The following is a 25,195-nucleotide window of genomic DNA, read 5'->3' as shown; positions in this document are numbered from 1 at the left end:
CCTGCTCGCTTAACCCGGAAGCCAGCTGCACCAATGTGTCAGAGGAAACACTGTTCTATTGACAACTGTGGTCAGCCTGCAGGCACCCAGCCCGCCACAAGGAGTCGCTAGAGCACGATGAGCCAAGTAAAGCCCCACCGTCCAAACCCTCCCTAACCCGGACTACGCTGGGCCAATTGTGCGCCGCCCTATGGGACTCCCGATCATGGCCGGTTGTGATACAGCCTGGGATCGAACCACTGCGCCACTCGAGAGGCCCATATAGGATGACAAAAACAGAATATTAGAAAAGAGTCGTAGGATGACAAAAACTGAATATTTTATGAGAGACGTAAGGATGACAAAAACTGAATATTTTATGAGAGACGTAAGGATGACAAAAACTGAATATTTTATGAGAGACGTAAGGATGACAAAAACTGAATATTTTATGAGAGACGTAAGGATGACAAAAACTGAATATTTTATGAGAGACGTAAGGATGACAAAAACTGAATATTTTATGAGAGTTGTAGAATGACAAAAACGCTTGTTTATCAGAGGGAATAGGACAGTATAAAGGTCTTGTCTGTCAGCTGTCTGGTCAACATCTCTAATATTTTAGAGAGAAATCACATGACTGGCGTGAACTTTCTTGACATATTCAGAGAGAGAGAGAAAGGGACATCTGCACAGAGGGAAGGCCTGCGATGGCTCAACCTGGTTATTAATACATCTGGGCACTTTGTAATGTGACAGCCTGCTGTCCTCATCACCTAAAGCAATCTGTCATTCCTGTCCATTTCCAAACCTCCTGATGTAACCGACTGGGTTCAAACTTGGGACTTATGCACACCGATGAGCTTTTCTTTACAACACTACAGGAGCCTCACTTCACCCCTAGGACCAGCAAGGCTTCCTGACATTTGAGTTGTTACCCTAATAGCCCTATTATGGATCGTTCTGGACCGTCAATAGTGTCCAATGTTGTATTGGCTTGTCATCGTACACTCTGTGCCCCTGGTGGATCATGGACCCAATGTCTGTTTCACACCCTGTATGGAATCTGGCCAATGGCCCAATTAGGTGCTGTCAACACTTTTAGGGACACACACCAGACACGCACACACACCCTGTCAACACCCTCTGCTGTAGTCTAATGATTGGTTGAGACATAGCTGTCAATTCATTTTCTTGTGCGCTGTTGTCGTTGTTAGCATAAGCTAATGTTAAAAAAATGTGTCTATTGACAGGTCGGTGAGCTGTGATAATAAAGACATAAATATCGTCTGATGGCGCAGGTCTTACGGGGGATATGCTGTTTAGAGGCTGAGATCGATACTGTTGCTGAGCTGCCATTGCTGAGCTGCAACAACCACGTCAACAATTAGGACATAAACCCATGACTAGAAATAGCAAGCTGTCAGAACAGAATTAATTAACATGAGTCTTCTTCAGGTTGGAGCGTAGAAATTCAGTTGAGATTATAATCTTGCATAATGAATGAAAAGATTCGTTTGAGTCCTTTCTGGTGCAGACAAAACACAAAGACAGGAAACAACCACCCACAAATCCCCAACACAAAACAAGCCACCTATATATGATTCCCAATCAGGGACAACGAGTGACAGCTGCCTCTGATTGAGAACCATATTAGGCCGAACACAGAAACAGACAAACTAGACAAACAACATAGAATGCCCACCCAGCTCACGTCCTGACCAACACTAAAACAAGCACAACACACAAGAACTATGGTCAGAACGTGACACAGTGCTCATTAGGCCTCTTCTTTAACATGAACAGACTAAAAGCTGTCAAGGCCTTTTCCTATCAGCATCCTCAGTCCATCGCAAGCTGTTAGACAAGAGCAAATAAGTCTGACACAGCAGACTGGAGAACATACAGTAAATTGAGAAATCACGTAACTAAACTAAAAAAAAGAATAATAAACTATACTATGGAACAAAGATAAATTATATAAAGAATGATAGTTAAAAGCTCTGGAGTACCTTAAATGAAATTATTGGCAATTATTGTTTTCTGTTTTTACTAATGACCTTCCACTGACCTTGAATAAAGCCTGTGTGTCTATGTACGCTGACGACTCAACAGTATACACATCGGCTATGACAGTAAAACAAATAACTGACACCCTTAACATAGAGCTCCAGTCAGTTTTAGAATGGGGGACTGGCAAGGGGCTCGTGCTAAATATCTCAAAAACTAAAGGCATTGTTTTTGGGACAAATCACTTGATAAACCCAAAACTTAATCGAGATCTATTATTGAATAATGTGGCAATTTAGCAAGTTGAGGAGACTAAACTGTTGGGTTTAACCCTAGACAGCAAGCTGCCATGGTTAAAACATAGACTCAATGGTTGCTAAAATGGGTAGAGGTCTGTCCATTATAAGGCGCTGGTCTACTTTATTGACATCTCAGTAGACCAGACAGGTTCTACAGGCCCTAGTTTTGTCGCACCTGGACTACTGCCCAGTTGTGTGGTCATCTGCGGCAAAGAGGGACATTGCAGTTGGGCTAGAACAGAGCAGCACATATTGCACTTAGATGTACACGGATGGCTAATGTCAGCAACATGCATGTCAATCTCTCCTGGCTTAAAGTTGAGGAGAGATCGACTGCAAGGTTTTGATGTGTTGAAGGTACCGAACTGTCTGTTGAAGCAGTTGGTACACAGTTCGGACACTCATCAGTACGACACAAGACATGCAACCAGAGGTCTCTTCACAGTCCCCAGGTCCAGAACAGAGGCTGGGAAACGCACAGTATTAAATAGAGCCATGACTACATGGAACTCTCTGCCACCCCAAGTAAATTAAGCTATAAATAAAAACAGACTTGGACTGTTAGCGCAAAGGGACTGTGAAGAGACACAGCCATTTTTATATATTTTTATTGGAATTTGCACTGTATTATCTATTGTATTATGTAGGTGGGTGGCCTTGTTCGAGCCTTGGCCTGTGCGAGCCGGGAACGGATCATAGGGCAGGAGACATCTCCTGTTTCTGAAGCGTGAGGCAGAGGCAGGAGATTATGTAGTATTATGTAGTCTTATGTATATTATGTACATTCAAAAGTTTGGGGTCACTTAGAAATGGCCTTGTTTTTGAAAGAAAAACACGTAACTAAAAATGTGGACAGAAATGTGGACAGAAAAATGTGCTTTTCTTTCGAAAAAAAAGACATTACTAAGTGACCCCAAACTATTGAACGGTAGTGTATTGTGTGTATTTTATTTGTTGTTTTATTTTCTGTTTGGAGCCCAGGACGAGAAGGCGTTGCTTTGGCAGCGGCTAATTGGGAATCATAATAAAATACTAAAATACTACTAAAATAATACTACTACTTCCGACGGCCATGTTAACATAATGTATTACTGAGCTGTAAAACAATGTTATTTTTGAAATAGGTGTTATCATAACCCTTTGGAAAATTAGCAGCTTACAGGGTTCCTATATTTGGGTAACCGTGGTGATAATAGCAAACTGATGGTTGGGTAACCGTGGTAATAATGGCACAGAGATGGTTGGGTAACCATGGTGATAATGGAACAGTGATGCAGTGTCCCCCTGCTTATTGGGTTCTGGAAATTAGATAAGAAACAGTCTGATCCCTGAGGATTGGGAGCCTTTCCAGTGGTTTGTTAAATGGTAATACTTTACTTAAAGCCTTCAGGTGTAACCCATTATGATGCTGAGTCTTGCCTAGACTTTGTTTTAACATGTAAGACAAACTTATTTAAGATTATATGTAGTTTCCACCAACCTTTGTTTACATCCTTTCCTTTGCTCACCATCGAGAGCATCCTGACCGGTTGCATCACCGCCTGGTATGGCAACTGCTCAGCATCTGACCGTAAGGCGTTACAGAGGGTAGTGTGTATGGCCCAGTACATCACAGGGGCCAAGATTCCTGCAATCCAAGTCTAGGACCAAAAGTCTCATAACAGCTTCTACCCCCAAGCTATAAGACTGCTGAACAATTAATCAAATGGCAACCGGACTGTTATATTGACCCCCCCCCCCCCCCCCCCATTTGTGCTACTCGCTGTTTATTATCTATGCATAGTCACTTCATCCCTACCTACATGTACAAATTACCTCAACTAACCTGTACCCCCGCACACTGACTCGGTACCAGTACCTCCTGTATATAGCCTCGCTATTCTTATTTTATTGTGTTACTTTTTATAAATGTAATTTTTTACTTTAGTTTATTCTGTAAATATTTTCTTAACTCTTCTTGAACTGCATTGTTGGTTAAGGGCTTGTAAGTAAGCATTTTACGGTAAGGTCTACGCTTGTTGTATTCGGCGCATGTGACAAATACAGTTTGATTTGATTTGATTTGACGATACACATTTACGCAGCCGACAGATTCAATGTTTGTTCGTTTTCTTAACTAAACTACTGCCAAACTCCTGTTGGCCTACTTAGGGTCCCAAGCCGCACTATCCTGCTGCCTGTGATGATGAGAATGCACTTTGTTGTGGCCGCCAACTCTTCTCAGGTGCTCATATTTAAGCTGTAACTGCTTTGCATTCCTGTCAGTGTCTGTGTCCCAGCAGAAATATACAGCAGAGAGAGACCATCACCAGGGTAATGCAGGTAGTACCAGAACAGTCACTGTGATACAGCTATTGCTGCTACATGAGAACACAGGGACCGGCAAGAAGACAATTAAACACGTAGCCTCGCCAGCACCACTAGCTGTGGAGACTCACTTACAATGACATTATCTCAGACATTCAGTAGGTCACGTCATTGGGGATAGTGCAGAATAAAGAAACAGAAAAACTCAGGGGCTGAGGAATTCAAATGCACAGCTTCCATATTTGCTCTCACTCAAACACCTGCAGTTTGAAGGTTAGAGATAACATTGCAATGGAGGGAAAAGAGGAGACAGGTAGAGAAAATGGGAGAATATTCCCTATTATATCCTGGTGCTTCATTGATGCTTCTTCCTGTGCCTTGCATAAGGTAGAAGCAGTACACATGGGGGTGCGGGGGGAACTTCACTCTGTCTAGTCTGGCTGTATTGGACCCGTGGTGTTCAGACCAGCAGGAGGAATCAGGTTAATGTGTCACAAATTGCCTTTAAGTGGATTGATGTGCAAAGTGGTCAGAATACATCGACATAGTTAGTCTGCTCCAGACAGTGGATTCAGTCGGAGAGTGCCAATATCTTTTCACTGGTCACAGTGCATAGAACCCCATCCCCATCCCTCTCTCGCTCTGTCTCTCTTTGTCTCTGCCTCTCTCTCTATATATATTTTTTCTTTGTCTTTCTCTCCCTCCATCTCCCACCATCTCAATTAAATGCCATTTGATTTGCTATGGATGCTACAGCAGACATTGATTGTCATTAGCACACCATGGTCGACTGTCTGACTTCTGTGACTGGGTTCAGTATTTAGCATGTCATATACATCCTACAGAGCCTGTCTTTTGGGAATTTACTCAGGGTCCGGTCTCCTTCCCTCCCCTCTGCTTCTTCCTTCCTTCCTTCCGTAACCACTCACTCTTAAAGGTCACTCACTCTGCCAGGCAGCATATAAATACAGAGAGAGAGAGAGATATACTGGTGCTGCTCATGAATGGTAATATGGACTTACAATACAACTCATGTTGTCCAAATGCAGTATCTTGGACCAGGTGGATTGGAACACTGCCCGTGTTGTGTGACATACCTGATCGGTAATGTGAAACAAGGTATTTGAAATTGTCAAGCTCTTTCTGTCAAGTGGTTTAAAGGTTGGGGAGCTCCACTTTCGTTATAAAGGTGTCGTTGTCCTGCTCCTCATTCTGTTGCATGCTCCTCATACTAATATATTACCAATACTTCAGCAATGTCATCGGTTCACTTTATATAGTACTAGCACACACTTGGAAATGCAAGCCCAATACATTGAATCAGTCTAAGATTAAATTATTAAATTATAAGTAGTATGATTCAAGTGTGGATATTGGGACAGAGACTACAGTATACTGCATCATTGTCAACTTGATATTTTATTCTACCTTATTTGCATATTTCCCAGAGTGCCTTTCGTGGGAATTATAGTTACCATAGTTACCACCCATTACTATTAGTTAGCGACAAAGCCATGGTTGTTGTATTCAATGGTTTTCAGTACTGTAGCCTTCACCAAGTGAGTGTCTAAGTGAATATGTTATCTTTAAAATGAAACTCTTTATGACAATACATTACATATATCATAAGGCCTTTCTTTGAGGGCATAGTTACACCCTAACACAGTGATCTGAAACTCCTGGTTTACAGGCCACATCAAGCCTGCAAGTCACATTATGCTGGCTTGAAAAGTGATGTGTCATTCCAATTGAAATCCAGACAGAGTGAGGATATTCAACAATTGACCCTTCGCTAAGCCCTGCCCCTCTTGGTTACTGTTGGACAACATTTTCCCAGCAAGCCTAATTCCCCCTTCTAACCACTGGTGAAATCCCCTCAATGATCTCAAACTGTGTTTTTAATATGAAATTAGATTAAACACAGACGACCCCTTGGCGTAGCAGTGTAGGTGTGTTTTGTTTCGTCCTCTTGTGTACTTTTGTATTTTTCGTATTTTTTGTATATATATTTTTTTTTAAATCTATCTCTTTTCGATTTTTAATTCGATTATACCTTCCGGTAACCTACCTCACCCAATGTGATACGGAATCGCTATTATTTTTTAACTTTGGAACACATTCAAGAACCTCCAGTAGCTAACCAGCTAATCAGCTACAAGCTATTTAGTCATTTTTAGCCACTGCTAGCAGCTTTTACCTTCTGCACAGACACCAGCCCTGTTATTAGCCTGGATATTACTCACCAATTTACCAGCATCGGACTGTCTCTCCACAACAACGCAGGATTCCTGCCGTAATCCCTGAGCCACTACTTCTGATCCTCACAGCTAGCTTGCAGCTAGCGCCACTGCCACGAAGCTAGCACCAGTTAGCAAACAAAATTCTACAATACCTCTTTCGCCATCTGGCTTGGATTCTCTGTCAACACGGCGCCCCGCCGCACCACCACGTCTGGTCTGCCGACGAATACCCCATCCGCTGTGCCCTCAACCGGCCTCCGTCTGAGCAGACCTCCTCCGTCTGAGCAGACCACCCCCGGGCTACTAACTTTAAACGCCGCGTGCTAGCGTAGTGGCGGCTTCCCTGCTCCATCTACGGCTGCCCCCTGGACACTATGATCACTTGGCTACATAGCTGATGCCTGCTGGACTGTCCATTAATTCACGGTACTCCATTCTGTTTATTTGTGTTTTATCTGTCGGCTCTGTGTTTTAACTCAGGCTCTGTGTGTAGTTAATCCGACCCTCTCTGCCTAGTCATCGCCATTTTACCTGCTGTTGCTGTGTTAGCTGACTAGCTGCTGTTATCTCACCTGTTGTTTTAGCTAGCTCTCCCAATCAAGACCTGCAATTACTTTATGCCTTACTGTATGTCTCTCTCAAATATCAATATGCCTTGTATACTGTTGTTCAGGCTAGTTATCATTGTTTTGGTTTGCAATGGAGCCCGTAGTTCCACTCCCCGTACCTCTGATACCTCCTTTGTCCCACCTCCCACACATGCGGTGACCTCACCCATTGTGACCAGCATGTCCAGAGATACAACCTCTCTTATCATCACCCAGTGCCTGGGCTTGCCTCCGCTGTACCCGTGCCCCACCATACCCCTGTCTGCACATTATGCCCAGAATCTATTCTACCACGCCCATAAATCTGCTTCTTTTATTCCTTGTCCCCAACGCTCTAGGCGACCAGTTTTGATAGCCTTTAGCCGCACCCTCATCCTACTACTCCTCTGTTCCTCGGGTGATGTGGAGGTAAACCCAGGCCCTGCATGTCCCCAGGCACCCTCATTTGTTGACTTCTGTGATCGAAAAAGCCTTGGTCTCATGCATGTCAACATCAGAAGCCTCCTCCCTAAGTTTATCTTACTCACCGCTTTAGCACACTCTGCCAACCCTGATGTCCTTGCCGTGTCTGAATCCTGGCTTAGGAAGGCCACCAAAAATTCTGAGATTTCCATACCCAACTATAACACATTCCGTCAAGATAGAACTGCCAAAGGGGGAGGAGTTGCAATCTACTGCAGAGATAGCCTGCAAAGTTCTGTCATACTTTCCAGGTCTATGCCCAAACAGTTCGAACTTCTAATTTGAAAAATTAATCTCTCCAGAAATAAGTCTCTCACTGTTGCCGCCTGCTACCGACCCCCCTCAGCTCCCAGCTGTGCCCTGGACACCATCTGTGAATTGATCGCCCCCCATCTAGCTTCAGAGTTTGTTCTGTTAGGTGACCTAAACTGGGATATGCTTAACACCCCGGCAGTCCTACAATCTAAGCTAGATGCCCTCAATCTCACACAAATCATCAAGGAACCCACCAGGTACAACCCTAAATCCGTAAACATGGGCACCCTAATAGACATTATCCTGACCAACTTGCCCTCCAAATACACCTCTGCTGTCTTCAATCAAGATCTCAGCGATCACTGCCTCATTGCCTGTATCCGCTACGGGTCCGCGGTCAAACGACCACCCCTCATCACTGTCAAACGCTACCTAAAACACTTCTGCGAGCAGGCCTTTCTAATCGACCTGGCCCGGGTACCCTGGAAGGATATTGACCTCATCCCGTCAGTTGAGGATGCCTGGTCATTCTTTAAAAGTTACTTCCTCACCATCTTAGACAAGCATGCTCCGTTCACAAAATGCAGAACTAAGAACAGATATAGCCCTTGGTTCACTCCAGACCTGACTGCCCTCGACCAGCACAAAAACATCCTGTGGCGAACTGCAATAACATCGAAGAGTCCCCGCGATATGCAACTGTTCAGGGAAGTCAGGAACCAATACACGCAGTCAGTCAGGAAAGCAAAGGCCAGCTTTTTCAAGCAGAAATTTGCATCCTGTAGCTCTAACTCCAAAAAGTTCTGGGATACTGTAAAGTCCATGGAGAACAAGAGCACCTCCTCCCAGCTGCCCACTGCACTGAGGCTAGGTAACACGGTCACCACCGATAAATCCGTGATAATCGAAAACTTCAACAAGCATTTCTCAACGGCTGGCCATGCCTTCCTCCTGGCGACTCCAACCTTGGCCAACAGCTCCGCCCCCCCCCCCCCCCCCACACTGCTACTCGCCCAAGCCTCCCCAGCTTCTCCTTTACCCAAATCCAGATAGCAGATGTTCTGAAAGAGCTGCAAAACCTGGACCCATACAAATCAGCTGGGCTTGACAATCTGGACCCCCTATTTCTGAAACTGTCCGCCGCCATTGTCGCACCCCCTATTACCAGCCTGTTCAACCTCTCCTTCGTATCATCTGAGATCCCCAAGGATTGGAAAGCTGCCGCGGTCATCCCCCTCTTCAAAGGGGGAGACACCCTGGACCCAAACTGTTACAGACCTATATCCATCCTGCCCTGCCTATCTAAGGTCTTCGAAAGCCAAGTCAACAAACAGATCACTGACCATCTCGAATCCCACCGTACCTTCTCCGCTGTGCAATCCGGTTTCCGAGCCGGTCACGGGTGCACCTCAGCCACGCTCAAGGTACTAAACGATATCATAACCGCCATCGATAAAAGACAGTACTGTGCAGCCGTCTTCATCGACCTGGCCAAGGCTTTCGACTCTGTCAATCACCATATTCTTATCGGCAGACTCAGTAGCCTCGGTTTTTCTAATGACTGCCTTGCCTGGTTCACCAACTACTTTGCAGACAGAGTTCAGTGTGTCAAATCGGAGGGCATGTTGTCCGGTCCTCTGGCAGTCTCTATGGGGTACCACAGGGTTCAATTCTCGGGCCGACTCTTTTCTCTGTATATATCAATGATGTTGCTCTTGCTGCGGGCGATTCCCTGATCCACCTCTACGCAGACGACACCATTCTGTATACTTCTGGCCCTTCCTTGGACACTGTGCTATCTAACCTCCAAACAAGCTTCAATGCCATACAACACTCCTTCCGTGGCCTCCAACTGCTCTTAAACGCTAGTAAAACCAAATGCATGCTTTTCAACCGTTCGCTGCCTGCACCCGCACGCCCGACTAGCATCACCACCCTGGACGGTTCCGACCTAGAATATGTGGACATCTATAAGTACCTAGGTGTCTGGCTAGACTGCAAACTCTCCTTCCAGACTCATATCAAACATCTCCAATCTAAAAATCTAATCTAGAGTCGGCTTTCTATTTCGCAACAAAGCCTCCTTCACTCACGCCGCCAAACTTACCCTAGTAAAACTGACTATCCTACCGATCCTCGACTTCGGCGATGTCATCTACAAAATAGCTTCCAATACTCTACTCAGCAAACTGGATGCAGTTTATCACAGTGCTATCCGTTTTGTTACTAAAGCACCTTATACGACCCACCACTGCGACCTGTATGCCCTAGTCGGCTGGCCCTCGCTACATGTTCGTCGTCAGACCCACTGGCTCCAGGTCATCTACAAGGCTATGCTAGGTAAAGTGCCGCCTTATCTCAGTTCACTGGTCACGATGGCTACACCCACCCGTAGCACGCGCTCCAGCAGGTGTATCTCACTGATCATCCCTAAAGCCAAAACCTCATTTGGCCGCCTTTCCTTCCAGTTCTCTGCTGCCTGCGACTGGAACGAATTGCAAAAATCTCTGAAGTTGGAGACTTTTATCTCCCTCAACAACTTTAAACATCTGCTATCTGAACAGCTAACCGATCGCTGCAGCTGTACATAGTCCATTGGTATATAGCCCACCCAATTTACCTACCTCACCCCCATACTGTTTTTATTTATTTACTTTTCTGCTCTTTTGCACACCAGTATCTCTACTTGCACATGATCATCTGATGATTTATCACTCCAGTGTTAATCTGCTAAATTGTAATTATTCGATTTATTGCCTACCTCCTCATGCCTTTTGCACACATTGTATATAGATTCTCTTTTTTTCTACCATGTTATTGACTTGTTTATTGTTTACTCCATGTGTAACTCTGTGTTGTTGTCTGTTCACACTGCTATGCTTTATCTTGGCCAGGTCGCAGTTGCAAATGAGAACTTGTTCTCAACTAGCCTACCTGGTTAAATAAAGGTGAAATAAAAAAATAAAAAAATAAGAAATCAGGAAACGCTCAGGTACAGTATGTTGTGGTGGACTGTCATTACAATTGCTTCACAGGAACCTGGTAAAATGATGTTTGTAGTGTGGTTAGTCAATGAATGGCTATGAATGCACTGTGCATGCAGTCAAAGCTACTAACCAAAGTTACTAAGTACCAAGTGCTCTCGAATTGTTTGCTGATTTTGTTATATTCCTAATATATCCAACACATTTAAAGAAAACAAGTTATATTAAGTAACAATTTTTCCTACTGTCCTCACTGGCTTTCATACGTTTCAAACATGAGCTTGTCTGAGGTGTCGGACTTGTCGACAGTTGCTATCCATTGGAACACTACGATTGGTTTCCCAAAATTCTGGGATGGCATCCTGCATTCAGAATTGCCAGGGAAGGGAAGACTGATTATTGAGACTACCTAAATCATATCAACTGGAACAGCCATCTCAGCAACGGGTGCAGTAAGTCCAACTACTAACAGATTGGATTAGTTTAGAAAAATGTATGTTATTTATGTTTGTGTAGCATAAGGTTAATCAACCGATCAAAGTACATGCAAAAACACAGGTATTGAAACAAACAATTCTGAAAAATCAAGCTAACTAACACATTAGCTCAAATTCCTGTCCTTTTGAAGTCCACTCAACTCACAGAATAACGCCGATTAAGCAATTGGTTAAGATGGATTTTTTTTTTTTTTACAGTGTACAACTTTCATAAAATATAATGTTTTTGTCATGCTACTGTATATGAGTCTCATAAAAATTGTTGAAAGCACTAAAGTGTAATCTCGAGTCTATACGTTCATTCTCACCTGCCCTGGCTGGCGTGTGGCACCCCATTTCATTCATTACAGAAGAACACTATTGAAAAATGTAATTAGGTGACAGAGAGAGAGAGAGATTAGGCAGAACATTCATAGAAACATTATCATCTTGGAGAATTGTTCATTGTTGTTAAAGTGGTAGCCCTTTCCTGCAGTCATTTGACAAAATCACCCACTAAAAGCCTCATGGGTGGAATGTCATTAATATGTTTTATAATTTCATAATTAATCAATATTATGAAGAAAAAAATGATTGATACACACAGAACATTAAAAAAGAGCAGCATTGCAGTTCTTGACACAAACCAGTGCGCCTGGCACCTACTACCATACCCCGTTCAAAGGCACATAAATCATTTGTCTTGCCTATTCACCCTCTGAATGCCACACATACACAATCCATGTCTCAATTGTCTCAAGGCTTGAAAATCCTTCTTTAGCCTGTCTCCCCTTCATCTACACTAATTGAATAGGATTTTACAAGTGACATCAATAAGGGATCATAGCTTTCACCTGGATTCACCTGGTCAGTCTTTGTCTTGGGAAGAGCAGGTGTTTTATACACTCAGTGTATATAAAGTGTAATATTGGTATGCAAACTCAAAATGTAACACAGTTGAAGTCGGACGTTTACATACACCTTAGCCAAATACATTTAAACTCAGTTTTTCACAATTCCTGACATTTAATCCTAGTAAAAATGCCCTGTCTTAGGTCAGTTAGGATCACCACTTTATTTTAAGAATGTGAAATGTCAGAATAATAGAGCATGATTTATTTCAGCTTTTATTTCATTCATCACATTCCCAGTGGGTCAGAAGTTTACATACACTCAATTAGTATTTGGTAGCATTGCCTTTAAATTGTTTAACTTGGGTCAAACGTTTCAGGTAGCCTTCCACAAGCTTCCCACAATAAGTTGGGTGAATTTTGGCCCATTCCTCCTGGCAGAGCTGATGTAACTGAGTCAGGTTTGTAGGCCTACTTGCTCACACACGCTTTTTCAGTTCTGCCCACACATTTTCTATGGGATTGAGGTCAGGGCTTTGTGATGGCCACTACAAATACCTTGACTCTGTTGTCCTTAAGCTATTTTGCCACATATTTGGAAGTATGCTTGGGGTCATTGTCCATTTGGAAGACCCATTTGCGACCAAGCTTTAACTTCCTGACTGATGTCTTGAGATGTTGCCTCAATATATCCACATAATTTTCCTGCCTCATGATACCATCTATTTTGTAAAGCCCCTCCTGCAGCAAAGCACCCCCACAACATGATGCTGCCACCCCCGTGCTTCACGGTTGGGATGGTGTTCTTCGGCTTGCAAGCATCCCCCATTTTCCTCCACACATAACGATAGTCATTATGGCCAAACAGTTATATTTTTGTTTCATCAGAGCAGAGGACATTTCTCCAAAAAGTACGATCTTTGTCCCCATGTGCAGTTGCAAACCGTAGTCTGGCTTTTCTATGGAGGTTTTGGAGCAGTGGCTTCTTCCTTGCTGAGCAGCCTTTCAGGTTATGTCGATATAGGACTCGTTTTACTGTGGATATAGATACTTTTGTACCTATTTCCTCCGGCATCTTCACAAGGTCCTTTGCTGTTGTTCTGGGATTGATTTGCACTTTTCGCACCAACGTACGTTCATCTCTAGGAGAAAGAACGCGTCTCCTTCCTGAGCACTATGGCGGCTGTGTGGTCCTATGGTGTTTATACTTGTGTACTATTGTTTGTACAGATGAACGTGGTACCTTCAGGCATTTGGAAATTGCTCCCAAGAATGAACTACACTTGTGGAGGTCTACAATTTTTTTTCTGAGGTCTTGGCTGATTTCTTTTGATTTTCACATGATGTCAAGCAAAGAGGCACTGAGTTTGAAGGTAGGCCTTGAAATACATCCACAGGTACACCTCCAATTGACTCAATGATGTCAATTAGCCTATCAGAAGCTTCTAAAGCCATGACATCCTTTTCTGGAATTTTCCAATCTGTTTAAAGCCACAGTCAACTTAGTGTATGTAAACTTCTGACCCACTTGAATTGTTATACAGTGAATTATAAGTGAAATAATCTGTCTGTAAACAATTGTTGGAAAAATTACTTGTATCATGCACAAAGTAGATGTCCTAACCGACTTGCCAAAACTATAGTTTGTTAACAAGAAATTTGTGGAGTGGTTGAAAAACAAGTTTTAATGATCCCACCTAAGTGTATGTAAACTTCCGACTTCAACTGTAGGTGGTTCCAGCGTGGGAATGAAAGCAGTGTAGACACACGATTCCTTGGAGAGAATAACCGGGTGGTCCTGCTTGAATTCACCTCTTAGACACAGCTACTCATCAGTAGCATAGATTGCTAAAAGGTTCCTTTGACTTCTTCAACCTCGTGTTGCGTTTTGGGGTTGCTGACTACTCAGACCTTGATGTTAATTCTCGGGTCAGAAATGGGCATTTCTGACTTTAGGGCAGGTTTTCTGGGCGTAACTAGTTACAAGGTAAGGTCTGGATTTTACTCAGATTTAGACAACTAACTTCACATTTCATCTTTACAAAAACCTTAGCTTTGATCTGGATGTTTTCCACACAACGTACAATACAGTATGCAAACAACAGGTACATATTATGAAAACTCTTCAAGTTACAATGTTTTCGTTATAACGTCGTCATTTAACTTTTAATAACATAACAAAAATGAAATTCATTTTCATATTCCATCTATCGTCATTACTACCATTTTGGCTGGCAAAACATATTGTCCCAAAGTCCATTTATTGCATTTTACTGTTCTGAGGTAGGATCTCCATAGGCCCATCATACATTCCATTCCTCCACAGTGAGAGGACAAAGGGATTTTGTCTGCTGCCTTAAGATTTACAATGGGCGTGAGGTGTCATAAAATCCCCCACCTCCATACCTCTGGATCTCTCTCCCTCTGGCGGGTGTGAGAGATGTCTCTTGTAGGGGTGTGGGCCACAGTAATCTGACCCTGGCAGGCCAGTCATGACAAGGGTTTACTAATGCTTTAGTTCTATTAGCTATGTTAACTATGACGTTACTTTAGCTAATATAGTGACAACGATATAGGCCGTGTGTAGCGGTCAGAGATTATGATATGGTTTGGCTTGGATATATTTTTTTGCCTGTTCACAGACAGAAGATGTATTGTGCATTGAAGTCCACAAGCGAAGAGAAAAGGTGAAAGGAGGAATGCGTGTAGATGTGAGAAAGAATACAACGTGGTTGCTATGAAAGTGAACTGTGTTTACGTGTGATCAGGGGTGTGTTCATTCCACCGATTCTGTTGAAAAACTTTTCTTAAACGGAAGCAAACAGAACGAAACGGGGATAAACATACCTGAATTTGTCCAATAGAAACTCTTGTTTGCAACTGTTGGACTAATGATTTTACCCTAGATCAGCTAGATGCAGGCAAGAGTGTGCAAGGCGGTTTTGAATGTGTCACTGTCTGTCCATATGTCACTGTCTTTCGCCTCAAATTTTTCTGTCGACCTGTGTGCACTTACGTTGTAAACTTGTATTCATAGTCTAGGTTGTAGCAACCTCATGATGGGTATAGGGGAAATTAGAGTATCATGTAGTAGCCTAAACCTATCGATGTTACATTGAACTGTGTGAATGGAATGACAGTCATCCAATATGCTGTAATAGAAATAAGGCCATGCTCATAAAAAAAAGAATCATCCTCCCTCATCTTAAACGGCACTGTATTGAAGTATGAAAATAGTTACAGAAATAGTTGCATGATTTGCATCCATCAGACAAAAGGTATCTCTGTAGAGTAATCAATACTATTTTATACCTTTTGTAAAAACTGAAAATAATAATAACAAATGTACAATTGATTTGGGAACCTACATTCCAGTCCCACAGTGTCTATGTAGCAAAGGAAAGGTTGTTGTTCGCTTTCCCTCTCTTCAAAACGTTTACCTCACTACTCCTTTCCTCCCCTTTCCTCCCCCCTACAGTTTGACATGCAGCGTATCACCCTTGAGGAGCTGAAACACATCCTGTTCCACGCCTTCAGAGACCATCTGACCATGAAGGACATCGAAAACATCATCATCAACGAGGAGGAGAGCCTCAACGAGAACTCGGGACACTGTCAGGCAGACTTTGAAGGAAGTGAGTAGAGTAGATTCTGTAGTCTATGGAGAAAGAAAGAAGGAGGGAGGGTGGTGTGTCTGTTAGAGAGAGAGAGAGAGAGAGAGAGAGATGCTAGCTGTCATTGGCGGAGCAGAGCGTGCTGCACGCCCATCCTCCTGTCAGAACGGATCTGACTCCAGCTATCAGGATCCATTCCTTTCATAGACTCCACCTGCTGATTTATTGATTGAAGGTGTTTATGGTGTAGGAAGTCATGTGGTCCCCTGGGCTATGGCTAGCAGTGATTAAATATGCATAGCCTGGCTCTGCAAAATGGTGTCTTCAGGAAGTTATGAATACCGCAGTAGCAGAGAAGGGTGTTTAGGTTGATATGAATCTTTATTTTTTGTTTGTTATTGGGTTGTTCCACAAAAAGAGTGCCTTTTGTGTCCCTTTGATATTTTAAGTAGACATTTTGCACCAATATTGAATTTTAAAAGCCTGCTATATTAATTGAAGTGCCATTTAATATAGACAACATGGAGAATTCAATAAATCAGATTTTCTATATGAATAAAGGCTTGCTAAAGTGCCAAAATCTTCTAGGAAGAGCATAACACGTCAACCCTGTTACCCATAGATAGACAAGCTGGAAATGTTTTAGCAATTTAATTGTTTTGGTTCAGCTTGCATTCAATTACCACTCCCTGTTGCACACAAGCTTCCATTCCCCCATTCACAATGGGATTTATGGCTGATTTAGGATGCAATCGTCAACCTTTTACGGTCAACCTTGTGACTTCATTTGGCATTTACTTACTATAATCAAATAACATTTTATTGGTCACATACACATATTTAGCAGATGTTATTGCGGGTGTAGCAAAATGCTTGTGGTGTAGTGAAATGCTTGTAAAGTCTAGTTTTAAATGTAATCTCTTGAGGGGAAAACATGTTTTTTATGAAGTCGAACATGTGCTCTTTTTGACAGAATGTTAAAATTAGGTGAAATCAAAACTATTTTTGGACTAAGTTACACTTTTCAAAAGGTACCTTGGAACAACCTTGGAACGACCCTATTATGTCTGTAGTGAAGATAATACAACAGTTGAATGTCAGGAGCAGGAGACCAGAGTTCAGATGAATAGTAACAAAACAAACATTAAAGCATTTCCCCTGATATCCTTTGAGTATAACTACTCACACCTTCCCCAGTAAGATGTTGGTTCTGTAGCCTTTCAGGTTAGAGCCACTCAGAGGTCATTCTCTTCTTAATCTCCTTCTGTGACAGTCTGAGACACACTGCTCCTTGTGAAACTGGAAAGGCTGTGTGATGCTGCAGAAACAAAATGGCCTCTCATGCTGTAGGAGTGGCAACAGATAGCAGGGCTGGATATGGTTTGTAAGGAGCTCTATTAGGTGCAAATCTATACATTTTAGCTAATTTAGATTACACAAGTTAACTTTTGTGTCAGTAGTGATGATTTCAGTGCTTTATAACATCAGAATTATAAATAGCTTGTGAGAGTGAGAGAGTGAGATGTAAAGGGAGTCGGGGGCGGGCTACACAGGACTCTGTACCTGCAGGTCATTGGCCCAGGCCACCTAATTACCACGGTTACCACGGCCCCATAACCCAGCTCCGCTGTTTCCAGGTCACTGATTGGCCAGGGGGAGGGAGACTTGCTGACTTACCATTCTATGCCGGTGGGAGACTGAACCGGATAATGATATCACGGCCTAAAGTTGGCTTGGCTTTCAAGTGTGTGTGCGTGCATATCTGTCCATATGTACTATATATTTGTGTCAGTTCTATTTTCATCTCGGGTCCCACTGCGCTGCGGATACAAACACAAACACATCATGTGACAGAGAGCAGAGCCTCAGCTGCTGCATAGGATTAATCTCACCTCTGCATTCTCTCTGCCAGAGTCACACTCTCCCTACCACTCACTCCCTCCTTTCCTTTCTTCCATCCCTCCCTCATTCACTTACTCATTGACTTTCCAACACAAATAACAAATTTCTCCAACTTAAATCAGGTCCCACCTAAATCAGGTTATTCAGAAGAGAGCCTGGTGCAATTTGTTTAATAGTAATTTCACCCCATCAACACTGCTGAAAATGACTTGGTATTAGGCTTTCTCTTTTTTCTTTTCTTACAACAGAGAACGGCAAATGGCAAGAATGTGAGGTGCCAGCTTGAAATGGATTTTGGTAATAAACCTCTATGCACCTTTATCTTTCTTTCTCCCTTCCCCCTTTTCTCTCTTCTATTAGTTCATTCTAAAAATAAGAACCGGCAGACGTGCGTGAGGAAGAGTCTGATCTGCGCCTTCGCCATGGCCTTCATCATCAGCGTCATGCTCATCGCGGCCAATCAGATGCTGCGGAACGGCCTGGAGTAGCCACGCCCACTGTGAGCGGGAAAAACTAACCTGCATGTGCATGATGAAAGTGGGTGAGGTCATTTCCTGTTTCTTTAGAAAGAAAAAAAAACGACTTCAAAAATGTCTCACTGATGGTGACAAAAAAACAGAAAACACTGACTGATAAACCATCAGATTTTTCTGAGTGGATGACAGTCTGACGTCCACCGACACTGAGAAGCCAGCATGAGGAGTCCAGCGAGACCCCTCATAACCCCATTACTCTGGCAGGGACATTCAAGGGCTGACTTTCGCTTACTCTGCTGTCTCTGTTCCCTAATGCAATAAAGACACAAGTACAGGAGTTCAGTACTCTTCCTCTCTTCCCTACCCAGAGTCTTCATATGAAGGTACCTTGGAATTCAATTTTAACTTCTTGCCTCAGAAGGCAGAATCATGGTGGATTGAGACATGCCCTAAGTGTATTTGTACAAGGCAGCATCCTTGTGGATTGAGACATACCCTCAATTGGATCTGTGTGAGAGAGAATGGAGCTGTGCCTCCTGCAGTGCAGAGAGCCTGATTAGCTACAGGGCGCACCGCTGCAGTCTGGCTACGCACATACACTCTTACGCATGCATCTACGCATGTACTTCCACACACACAAACACACACACACACACACACACACACACACACACACACACACACACACACACACACACACACACACACACACACACACACACACACACACACACACACACACACACACACACACAATAATTGGCCTGTTATTCTAGTTTCCTGAGGGCGGGTGGAAGCTAGCTCACCACTGGAGCATACAGTAAGGCTCTGGATGCGACAGGCATGATGGTGCCGTCTGCTGTAAGGCTGTTGTTTAAGCTCTTCTAGAAGCTTTCATCCAGAGTTCCGGAGTGAAATCGGTGGGTATTCCTGTGCCCAAATTCCACACTGTTACTGTATCTGTGTACATTCCCAGTGCTAAACAGAACAGTGTTTGAAAGACCATAGCTGTGAAAAGTCTGGGCTGTAATGTACCTATGATCTAATTCCTCTTGAGGTAGGTAGGCCTGAACTCCTGTATTGTATTGACTCTCATGGTAATATTTAAACCACCTACAGTTTTGCTGAAGACTGCTTGTAATAGCTACAGTACTGCATGTGATCAAGTCTACGTCGATATGTAAATATGTATGTAACCCATGTTGTTGTTGTCTACGTGTATAGAGTGACGGTGTTCTACTCTGTATGTGCATGATTGTTGGTACTCTCTACTCCTGCAGATTTAGAGGTAGAGGGAAGGAGAGAGCACTGTGAAACCAGAGGCTGCTGCCTTCCAAATCACAATACACAGGCAGGCAGGCAGGCAGGCAGGCAGGCAGGCAGGCAGGCAGGCAGGCAGGCAGGCAGGCAGGCAGACAGACAGACAGACAGACAGACAGACAGACAGACAGACAGACAGACAGACAGACAGACAGACAGACAGACAGACAGACAGGCAGGCAGGCAGGCAGGCAGGCAGGCAGGCAGGCAGGCAGGCAGGCAGACAGACAGACAGACAGACAGACAGACAGACAGACAGACAGACAGACAGACAGACAGACAGACAGACAGACAGACAGACAGACAGACAGACAGACAGACACACACAAAGCTCTCTATGTTCCCCTCACCCTCTGGCCAAAGCCATAGAACTCAATAGAGATGTACTGACTGAAGAACACTAAATGGTTGTTGTTGTTTTCCGTTACAAATGTGTATTTTCAGTAGGAACAGTCCATCCTTTGTGCATGTTGTTGGGTTCCTTCACCCACCCTTTTGCGCTGTACAATCATTTCCATCTATCCCCATAAGCAGAACAGAGAGTAGAATCACAGTCTGGTGTAAGAGCCCCATCTAGAGTTTGGCTCAAAAATTCTGATATTTTTTGTAACACAGTGTGCTCTCCTAGCTCTGGTCCAAATGCAGCCTGCAAACCTTGGTAAAAACAGTGTGCAGGTGAGGTTGGAAGCCCAAAAGGGCTTATTTGAAAACCACACCACAAATATAAGTACAAAAATACAAAAATATAAGTTTGTTCAATCAGTTAAACAAAGCATACAACTCAGTATACAAGAAAAGCCATGTTTGATTGTGTGTGTGTGTGTGTGTGTGTGTGTGTGTGTGTGTGTGTGTGTGTGTGTGTGTGTGTGTGTGTGTGTGTGTGTGTGTGTGTGTGTGTGTGTGTGTGTGTGTGTGTGTGTGAGAGAGAGAGAGTTAGGCTACTTAGAGGGGATTATTGGGTAGTTTGGTTCATCAGGCTGACCCCCAGTTTTCGCTTGAAGTTGATGAGGTTTTGGCAATGTCAAGATACAAATTCCAGAGTATGGTACCTCTGTATCTGATAGAGAATTGACTATGTGAGGTGCGGCAGTGAGGAGGGTGAATTATTATTATTGCAGTGGCTTGTGTTAAAGAGATGGATTTCAGAATTACCTGGAAGAATCCATTGAAGGGTTTAGGTAAACTTTCTGGGAGGTATGAGTATTTGTAGATGAAAGTGCATAATTGGCGTACATTAATGTCGTAAATAGAAGAGATATTGAGTTTCTTAAACAAAGGTGTAGATGGAGTCAGATAATTAGAGGATGTGGCTAGTCTTGCAAAATCTATTTGTATGATGAGTAATTTGTGTAGGTAGGAGGCATACAGTGCATTCGGAAAGTATTCAGACCCTTTGACTTTTTTCACATTTTGTTAAGTTACAGCCTTATTCTAAAATGGATTAAATTGTTTTGTTTTTTCCTCATCAATATACACACGACCCCATAATGACAAAGCAAAAACATGTATTTTTTATTTTTGCAAATGTATTAAAAACATTTACATAAGTATGCACAGCTATTTTCAGGTCTCTCCAGAGATGTTCGATTGGGTTCAAGTCCGGGCTCTAGCTGGGCCACTCAAGGACATTCAATGACTCGTCCCCAAGCCACTCCTGCGTTGTCTTGGCTGTGTTCTTAGGGTCGTTGTCCTGTTGGAAGGTGAACCTTCACCCCAGTCTGAGGTCCTGAGCGCTCTGGAGCAGGTTTTCATCAAGGATCTCTCTGCACATTGCTCGATTCATCTTTCCCTTGATCCTGACTAGTCTCCCAGTCCATGCTGCTGAAAAACATCCCCACAGCATGATGCTGCCACCACCATGCTTCACTGTAGGGATGGTACCAGGTTACCCCCAGACATGACACTTGGCATTCAGGCCAAATAGTTCAATCTTGGTTTCATCAGACCAGAGAAATCTTGTTTCTCATTGTCTGAGAGTCCTTTAGGTGCCTTTTGGCAAACTCTAAGCTGGAGTCAAGTTGTAGAAACATCTCAAGGATGATCAATGGAGACAGGATGCACCTGAGCTCAGTTTCGAGTCTCATAGCAAAGAGTCTGAATACTTATGTAAGCAAGGTAATTCGTTTTTTTTTGTTTTTTTTTGCACAAAAAAAATTCAGCCTGTTGTCGCTTTGTCATTATGGGGTATAGTGTGTAGACTGATGAGGAAAAGGCTGTAAAGTACCAAAATGTGGAAAAAGTCAAGGGGTCTGAATACTTTCCAAATGCACTGTATGTACTGGCCCAGACAATATTACAGTAAATGGGATATGGTTGAATTAAGCTATAGTACATGAAAGGTATGTGGAAATGTCAGGTGAATAATTGATGCCTTGTATTGAGATGTCTAATCATCAGAACATGAAATGTTGAAAATAATATTATGATTCTTCTCTATTCTATCTGTATAGAAGGTTTTATGAAATTATGAATGTTCTACCTAAATAATTGTTGGTTCGATTAACTGCACTGTTTGTGGGACATAGATAGTAGTCTTTTATTGGAATTCTGTATGTCTTGCCCATGGCAGAAAATCTCCTTTTTTTATCACCATGAAGAGGTTTGCATTAAAGTATGATCAATGAACGTCCCCATTAATTTTAACATCATGTTTGGACGTATGGTTCCTCTGTGAAGTTTCCAAGTTTGTTTTATGACGTCAAAGTAAAAGCACTGATTTGTGTGCAATATCATCTTGCAAATACAGTAGGCTACACTGGATTTAATATTGTTGAGACCACCAATTTAAGCGTACTAGGTGCAAATTCTCACCTCATTCATTGTATAATGTATTCTGTCAAACTGGAGTTTGTTCCTTATTTAGCTGTTTTGAGCTGTCACCCTTGTCTGCTTCATTAATGGCACCCTAATACATATGTGTGCACTAATATTGACCAGGGTCCATGGGGCTCTAGTCAAAGTAGTGCACTATAGAGGGAATAGTGTGTCATTTGGGACACTACCCTGCCCTAACTCCACAATACACTGTAATACCAGGGTATAGTCTGAACCTTGTGTTGATGAATAAATAAATACATGTTAGTCCACATAAAAGGCTCTGGCCTGGGTATACTATACTGTTACAGGGGATGGAGCTGTACCTGCTCTCACAGAATCAGTGCATGTCTTGATCATTAAAACTGATGGTGAATGTGACTGGAAAACTAACAGTCTCACTTCAGTAGCATTGTGTTTGAATTACACATGTATGTGCTGTATGGACACTGTACATAAAATACATAGATATACACAGTGCTTAATTTGAGCCGGATCCTGCCGGAACACCTCTCCATTTTGGACTGTTTTGTTCCGGAAACTATTTGGCCGGATCCGGTACCTCTTGTGGCATGAAAATGTACAATAAGTACAATGTAAAAATTCTAATGAAAGTTCATTCGAGTTGCTTCTTCGTTAAATCTCCTACCCTCACAAAAAAACGTAATGTTAAAAAAGTAGGTTTTCACCCCTTGCCTAATATTCTAAGTGTTGATTTGAGTTGGGCCGGCCGGGTTTATGGTTTGAGCAACATTGTAACTAACCTATGTTTGAGGCCAACGCCTGGCGGTGGCTGTGTGAGAAGCGCGCCATTATCTCTCACATACTGGAATGGGATTCACTTTGTATGATCTCTCTCCCTCTCTGCTCTGATAGACATGAGCCTGCAACTCTCATCCATCTCTCCGTTGCAGTTCATCATGTATTTCCTTATAGAATCATAGCCGCGCGAAGGGTTCTGAATGAACTGCAGCAGCAGTTCCGGTACCTCCCCAGGTCAGCCCCCCACGCTCACTTTTTGTTCCGGCACCTCCCGATTTACAAATTAAGCACTGGAATACAGTACATACATATACACATGTAAACTGTGCATGCACACCATTAAAACATGTAGGGGCAGTTTCCCGGACACACATTTAGCCTCGTGCTGGACTAAATAGCAAGATCAATGGAAAATCTCCATTGAAAGTGCTTTTTAGTCCAGATTTAAGTTGTATTATTAATAATAGCCTGAATATTGTATCTGTAAATACTGAAATCGGTACAAAAGTAAATGGAAAGCATTTATGCAATAAAACATCTCTTTTTTGTAAAATTTGCTGTATCTCATTGTCTTCCATCAGATACGACTAGTGTTGTTTAGAAGACCACAAAATGGAGGTATAAGCCAGTACATCAGTATACTGTAAACCTGGTTGTAAATTATAGATCAGCGCCCATATTTACAAAGCATCTCAGAGTAGGAGTGCCGATCCCTGTCCATGTAATCTAAAAGGCAAAACTGATCCTAGTTACTAGGTCAGACAACTGTTATGGAACTGATTACACAGCCTACTGTTGCACTATACTCGCTGAGTCGAGGGGCCCTAGGCGCAAGCCTAATTGTTCTGTAACCTCAATAGGTGTGTGCATTAACATGGAAGTATGAGTGTGCGAACCTTGTTGGGTGTGTGTGTGTGCCGGAGGACAGCGGGCTTGCTTACCGGGGATCAACAGGTATAGCTTTGGCATGATTCCGTGGTCGGGCCAGCACAAGCGGGTGGTTGATGTTTAAATTGGTGTCAAATAAATAACACAAAAACAAAAAAATGGAAATGTTTGAAATATACAAAATAAAATAGGTAGTCGAGAGCACTCTCCTTCAGCTCGCTAGCTCCCTCATTTTTATTTATGATCTAAAAGTTAGAACTGATCCTAGATCAGCATTCCTAATCTGAGGCCTTATGAATACAGGCCCTGGGTCTGTATTCATAACACGTTTCAAAATAGAAGTGCTGATCTGGGATCAAGTCCCTCTGTCCATGCAATCTTCGTTATGATCTAAATAAGACTAAACTGATCCTAGGTCAGCACTCCTGTTCTGAGACGTTTTATGAATACGGGCCTCGACTGCCTCGTTTTTAATGGCTGCCTCCTCCTTTACTCCCACAGACACAGTACATAGTGAATGTGATTGTTCCATTCATACCTCAGCCGCATTCTCATGGCTCTGCTGGCAGTTTCCTCCCTGATGCTAGCCAGCTGGGATAAAGCTGAATGTAAAAAAGGGACAGTCTCTTTTGAAATCAATTAAAAATGATTTTGGATGCTCTCATTGACAGTGAAAATATATATTTTTTAACAACAGTAAATAAATAGAGGACTAACAAAGGTCGCAGTTGTAAATAAAAACTTGTTCTCAACTGGCCTACCTGGTTAAATAAAGGTGAAATAAAAAAATGAAGAACACAAAGCATGGTGTGTCAGAGATAGTTGTGCTGAATCCTGAATCAGTCACAAAACAGTTTGGTCTTAATGCACTTTTCATATTTGTTTCTTTTCCATTTGGAAATATCTTAATAGGTTGCTGAAAAGGAAGGGCTAAACCCTTTCAAGAAA

General features: G+C 42.8%; 1 protein-coding gene across 1 annotated transcript in view; it reads left to right on the top strand.

Annotated features, from left to right (window-relative positions):
• Positions 1–18,475, top strand: part of LOC120028268 (calcium-binding protein 8-like) — a 44,957-nt gene extending 26,482 nt beyond the window's left edge. Inside the window, exons 4-5 of the mRNA XM_038973443.1 lie at positions 15,950–16,106; positions 18,348–18,475. Coding sequence (XP_038829371.1) covers positions 15,950–16,106; positions 18,348–18,475 — 285 coding nt within the window. The remainder of the gene's footprint in view (positions 1–15,949; positions 16,107–18,347) is intronic.
• Positions 18,476–25,195: the final 6,720 nt, after the last annotated feature.

The sequence above is a fragment of the Salvelinus namaycush genome, chromosome 34 (genome assembly GCF_016432855.1).
Source record: "Salvelinus namaycush isolate Seneca chromosome 34, SaNama_1.0, whole genome shotgun sequence".
In the NCBI taxonomy this organism is placed as follows: Eukaryota; Metazoa; Chordata; class Actinopteri; order Salmoniformes; family Salmonidae; genus Salvelinus; species Salvelinus namaycush.
Note: the sequence above shows the minus strand (reverse complement) of the source record. Positions and strands in the feature narration are given on the sequence as shown.